Below are 5,307 nucleotides of genomic sequence, written 5' to 3' on the forward strand. Positions count from 1 at the left end.
AGCGCGGGGGCACGCGCTCCCCCCCCCCCCCAGGTCCCGAGGCCCTTTGCTGGCTTTTGCCCGGCCACCACCGGACCCCGCGCTCGCACGACAGCAAGCTCAGTTACCGCATGATCCGTTTCGCTTTGATTTTTCACGACTGGGTGTTTTGTTTTGGTTTGTTTTTCCTGCTTCGACTGCTTGGTTTTTCCTTGTTTCATTTTGTCGAGGAGTCTTGGCAAAAAGCAGCCCTGGGAAGATGCTGAGACTCGGCCTCCTTTTTACCATCGAGGACCAAGACTTCTTCCCTGGGGGCAAAGCTCGGGCCTGGGCCGGGCGCGGCGGCGGGCACGGAGCCGTTCTGGGAGAGGGAGGCCCGTGGCCATCACATGATGCCGTTGGTGAGGTACTGGAAGCCATCATAGAGCTTGGTGGTGATGGAGCGCATGCTGCCGTCCACCATCTGCTCGATGAGCAGCTGCAGCTGCTCCTCCGTCATGTTCATGTGGAACCGCTCCTTCAGGTTGCGGATGGTGGATGAGCCGTGGAAACAGGGGAGCTGCGACCCTGCAGGATGGGAGAAACAGGGTTTGGTACAGGGGGACTGGGGCGAGCGCGGCCCCCAAGGGCTCAGTGGTCTCCATCCAGCTCGTCGCTGGCTCTGAGGCTGGTTTGCGGCACGGGGATTCCCCCGGCGCTGCCAGGCGGTGTCAGGGTTAGTCAGGCCCTGCCGCCGCAGAGGACACCGCCGCATTTACGGCATGTTCACAAAAAACTTAGGGAACAGCCACCCCCTTTGGGTGTGTTTTAGGCTCCCCCGGGGCACAACGATGCTCAGCCATCGCCACAGGCACATTTCTGCTCTCTTCCTGCTCCGTGGTGCAGCCCGAGTGCCCCCACGCCCTGCGAGATCCGAGGCAAAGGAGGGCCAGACCCCAGGGCTGGGGGACGCTCCCTCTCCCCCACAGGAGACACTCACCCTGCTCAGACTCACGCAGTGCTCAAACCTCCGACACAGCCGGGCAGACGCAGGGCACCCCTCGGCCTCACAGGATCCAGCGTCCAACCCCTTTCCCTGGGCCAGGAGCTCCCCAGTTCCTAACAGGGTGGCCCTGAGCCTCTCCTGATACGAGGCTTCACCAGCCGCTCTCCAAACCCCACAAGCTTTCCTCCACGCACCGAGGGCCAGCGAGCCATTTCTGGGCGATGCTCTGCAGCCCGGACCCCCCCCCGGCCCCTCTGGCTCCCCTCACCTTGCTGCATGATCTCCACGATCTGCACAACTTTATCCATGTGCTTCCGGGCAGCGATGAGACCCTGCAGCATTAGCATCTTGTAGTAGATGAACATGTCCCCGTCCAGCCCGCCCATCACCTGGAAGGGAGAGGCCGTGTGGGTGGAGGGCAGCGGATGAAGAAACTTTAGGCCAACAGTGTGCCCTGAGCAGAGGGACTGTCAACACGAGGGGCACGATGGCATTTTTAGGGAATTTCACTTCTCTGAGTGAACCCACGCTGCAAACAGAGCACCTCCAGCTTTCAGCTCATCAGCTGGATCCCAAGAGCAGCTCGGCTGAGGCTGCGGAGCTGGCCAAGAGCCGCCACGGGTGTCAACCCAGCCGCCAAGGGTTCGACTGCGCCACCCGACGCTGTGGGATCTCCCCTCACCCCTCGCCGTCACGTCCCCCCCTCACTCACATCCACAAATTCCGTGGTGAGTTTGAAGGCAGATGTCTCAAAGCCAAGATTCCTGGGGGAGCTAGAGAGGATGAACCCAAAATCGATGTGGATTATGTGTCCATCCGCATCCAGCAAGATGTTGCCATTGTGCCTGTGCGGGAGAGGGGAAACTTGCCATTAAACTTTGCAGGCGCGTGCACGGCCCCGGGAGCAGCAGCACTCTCTGCTCCCAGGATTTCCCTGCTGTATCCAGGGACAAAATGACGAATCCCGGTAGAAGACACAGCAATACAGCGCGGGGACTTGCCTGTCCTTGACCTGCAGTAGGTAGCACACCAGGCAGTAACCGGCACAGCTCTGCACGAAATTCCTCTGGGCCGTCAGGAAGGATTCGGTATTGTAATTGCCATGTTCCTGCAGGAAATAATCCAGCAGCGAAAGCAGGGATTGCTTCTTGATTTGGTGGATGGACACAGCATTCACGACTGGCTCAATCATGCCGCTGTCGGCGGAGATGACGAGGATTTTGTATGGCTTGATCCAGAGCGGGACACGCTCCTGTTCCCAGATGGACTGTGGGAGAGAGCGAGAAAGGTCCCTCAGGTTCCGGGGCGGCCCCACACGGCCGCAGCCCCCATGGGCAGCCCCTCTCCCGTCTCACCTGCAGCTGCTTGAGGACCTGGAAGGCAAGCAGCTCCTGCCGGAGGTCGTCCCCACACTTGACGATGACAGAAAGGAGGCGCCAGGAGGGCAGGTGGCCGTAGGGGGACCCTTCCCGGATCCTCCTGCAGGGAACGGGCAAGGTTGAGAGCGTGAGGCAAGGGAGGGTGGGCAGCGAGTCAGCCCGGAGGTCTGCGATCAGGGGTTGGGGGTTGTGCTGGTTTTGGCTGGGGTAGAGTTAATTTTCCTCACAGTACGGGGCTGTTTGGGGTTTGTGCTGGGAACAGTGCTGATAACACAGGGGTGTTTTCGTTGTTGCTGAGCAGTGCTGACACACAGTCAAGGCCTTTTCTGCTTCTCGCCCCACCCCACCAGCAGCAGGCTGGGGGGGCACAAGAATTTGGGAGGGGACACAGCCGGGACAGCTGACCCCAACTGACCCAAGGGATATCCCACACTATATGACGTCATGCTCAGCATATAAAGCTGGGGGAAGGAGGAGGAAAGGGGGACACGTTTGGAGTGATGGCGTTTGTCTTCCCAAGTCACCGTTAGGCGTGATGGAGCCCTGCTGTCCTGGGGATGGCTGAACACCTGCCTGCCCATGGGAAGTGGTGAATGAATTCCTTGTTTTGCTTTGCTTGCGCGCGCGGCTTTTGCTTCACCTGTTAAACTGTCTTTATCTCAACCCACGAGTTTTCTCACTTTTACCCTTCCGATTCTCTCCTCCATCCCACCGGGGGGGAGTGAGCGAGCGGCCACGTGGGGCCTAGTTGCTGGCTGGGGTTAAACCACGACAGGGGGCAAGGAAAGCCTCTGGAAATGCTCAGTTGGGACTGCGGCAGAATGAGCTCCAGGGCCCAGGACTGCAAGAACTGCACACCAAGCCCTCACCAAACTACGGTGCAGATCTTACGTGAGCCACAAGCCATCTCCAAGAACAGCAGAGGGGAATTAACTCTCCCTGAATCCTCCAGCCCCTCCATCGGAACAACGTGGACAAGACTACCCCCAAGTTTATAGAGCCCAGAGGGCTCTCCCTCTTGCTCAAGGAGAAATCTGGGGGTTGGACATACAACTCTGAGAGCAGGAACACGAATGAGCTTGTTTTGAGACAGGCCAAACTCTTCTGACGTAAAAGATGCCTATAAATACCTGGTAAAGCCCCTCAAAGCCTAACCCAAGAGCAGCAAATCTACCGTGGATTTTCTCCCTCCTCCGGCACACCCACTGCTCGCTGCCCTCCTCCTCCCCGTGTCCCGGGTGAACACACCCACCCTGGGGATGAGCAGGGCCTAAAGTTGAGGCCACGGTTATTTACTGGGCAAATCACGGAGCGACTTCCTTGGATTTCCGAGATGCACAAAGTCCCTGCAGCGCTGAGACCAACCCAGCACACGCGTGCCCCTTCCAGCCCTACCTGACTTTCTCCTGCCAGGGCTCCTTCAGGGCGACAGCGGACGGGTCCTCGGGGTCCCTCTTGAAGGAGGTGGGGGTGTGCGCCAGCTGCTCCGAGAGCCGCCGCCTGCAAGACAGAGCCGTTAAGCAGCGAAACCCCTTGTTGAAGGGGAAAGTAGCATCACCACGCACGCCCAGAGCCTCTTCGATCCAAAGCACTTTACAAAGCTCGTGGATTCACCCCAAACCAGGGCCACATCCACCGCTTCGCCAGCAGGAAAGATGCCAGCGGCTGAGCGGGGCAGGCTGTACCAGCCCAGAGAGTCTCTTACACGCCTCTGTTTTGGGCTCTCATAAACCTCCACTGCCCAGAGTTGGCTCAGCCCCTCCTTAACCCGTGCAGATGGTTTTTCTCTGGGAATCTAGCACAGAAATTTTGCACCCTGCCCTTTTTACATCTGAACTCATAACCCACCCCAACAAAGCCTCTGCCTGGGCTGCTCTCGCCAGGCCAGTCTCACCTGATATCTCCGGCAGCGATGAACACAGGCTCCCTGCTCTCCTGGCTGGTGATGCTGTCCACAGAGAACTGGGAGATGTTGTCACAGCTGTTGGTGTGAATCTCTGGCAGCTGGGAAGGGAAAGGTGCGAGAGGTGGGATGTAGCGGCTACTGAAACGCAATTCCCACTCGTCTTTTATCCCAGGCAGGAGCTGGGATGGCACTGCCGCCTGGAAGGGCCTCCCCGTCCTGTGACGCTGCTGCGCCGGATCCTGGCAGCATCTCGCAGCACCAGCAAGGGACAAACCCTGCCTGGCACCCCCCGGCCTCACCTCCACCTGCAGCTCCACAATATCGTCCACAGACCAAGCCTCGTCGTCGTTGTCATAGTTGGGGACGGTGGTGAAGCTGCTGGTCCTCTGCTCGTGCGTGATCCCGCACTCGGGAAGGTTCTCGGCCGAGCGCGTGCTCCGGATGCGGTTCTCGGGGATCCGAGCGGGCACATTCGCTGTGTCGAAATTGTCACATTCAAGTACTTCAACGTAGATTAAATAGGGAGCCTGGGGGAAGCAAAACCAAGCATTAGCGGGGCACGGTGGCTGCACGTGCCAGGCAGCTACAGGAGGCAGCCTGATGCTCTTTGCTCTTGCAGGGTGTACACTTTTTCTTTTTGGCATATGATTTTTGAGGAGCAAAGCCGTGCTTTTTCAGTGGATGTGGAACAGCCCCCAGGGCAGGGCTGGACCTCCCAGAGACCCCTACAGTGCATGTTTCAGGGGATGGTTACTCTCAGGGGTATGTCTTCCCCTCCCAGCTGCCCACACAGACCTCTCTCCCCATTGCTCCCAGCCCTGGAAGCACAACCCTCTGTGCCGCGTGGCAGCAGCCAGGCTGCAAGGAGGGACCCTGCTCCGATGCCCCGAGCACATTTATTTCACTCAACACCCAAACGGGGGCCGTGCCAAGGACAAAAACCTGCCTTTCAGGGCAAAACTGCTTGGCTGCTCGTACCTTGTCCTTGGAGTTGAGGACGACTGCCTGGGTGTGGGGCACCCGCACCACGTGATGGTCGAAGCCAGCCGTCGGGAGCC

General features: G+C 59.1%; 1 protein-coding gene across 1 annotated transcript in view; it reads right to left on the reverse strand.

Moving 5' to 3' along the window:
• Window positions 1-161: 161 nt before the first annotated feature.
• Window positions 162-5,307, reverse strand: part of PI4KB (phosphatidylinositol 4-kinase, catalytic, beta) — a 20,799-nt gene continuing 15,653 nt past the window's right edge. The window contains 9 exon segments of the mRNA XM_009332556.1: window positions 162-546; window positions 1,233-1,353; window positions 1,677-1,809; window positions 1,966-2,231; window positions 2,320-2,443; window positions 3,739-3,843; window positions 4,238-4,347; window positions 4,549-4,776; window positions 5,228-5,307. The exon segment at window positions 5,228-5,307 is cut by the window's right edge and continues 25 nt beyond it. Of these exon segments, the coding sequence (XP_009330831.1) occupies window positions 365-546; window positions 1,233-1,353; window positions 1,677-1,809; window positions 1,966-2,231; window positions 2,320-2,443; window positions 3,739-3,843; window positions 4,238-4,347; window positions 4,549-4,776; window positions 5,228-5,307 (1,349 nt within the window). The 3' untranslated portion in view covers window positions 162-364.

This window comes from Pygoscelis adeliae, unplaced genomic scaffold, assembly GCF_000699105.1.
Source record: "Pygoscelis adeliae isolate BGI_AS28 unplaced genomic scaffold, ASM69910v1 Scaffold709, whole genome shotgun sequence".
NCBI classification, from domain to species: domain Eukaryota; kingdom Metazoa; phylum Chordata; class Aves; order Sphenisciformes; family Spheniscidae; genus Pygoscelis; species Pygoscelis adeliae.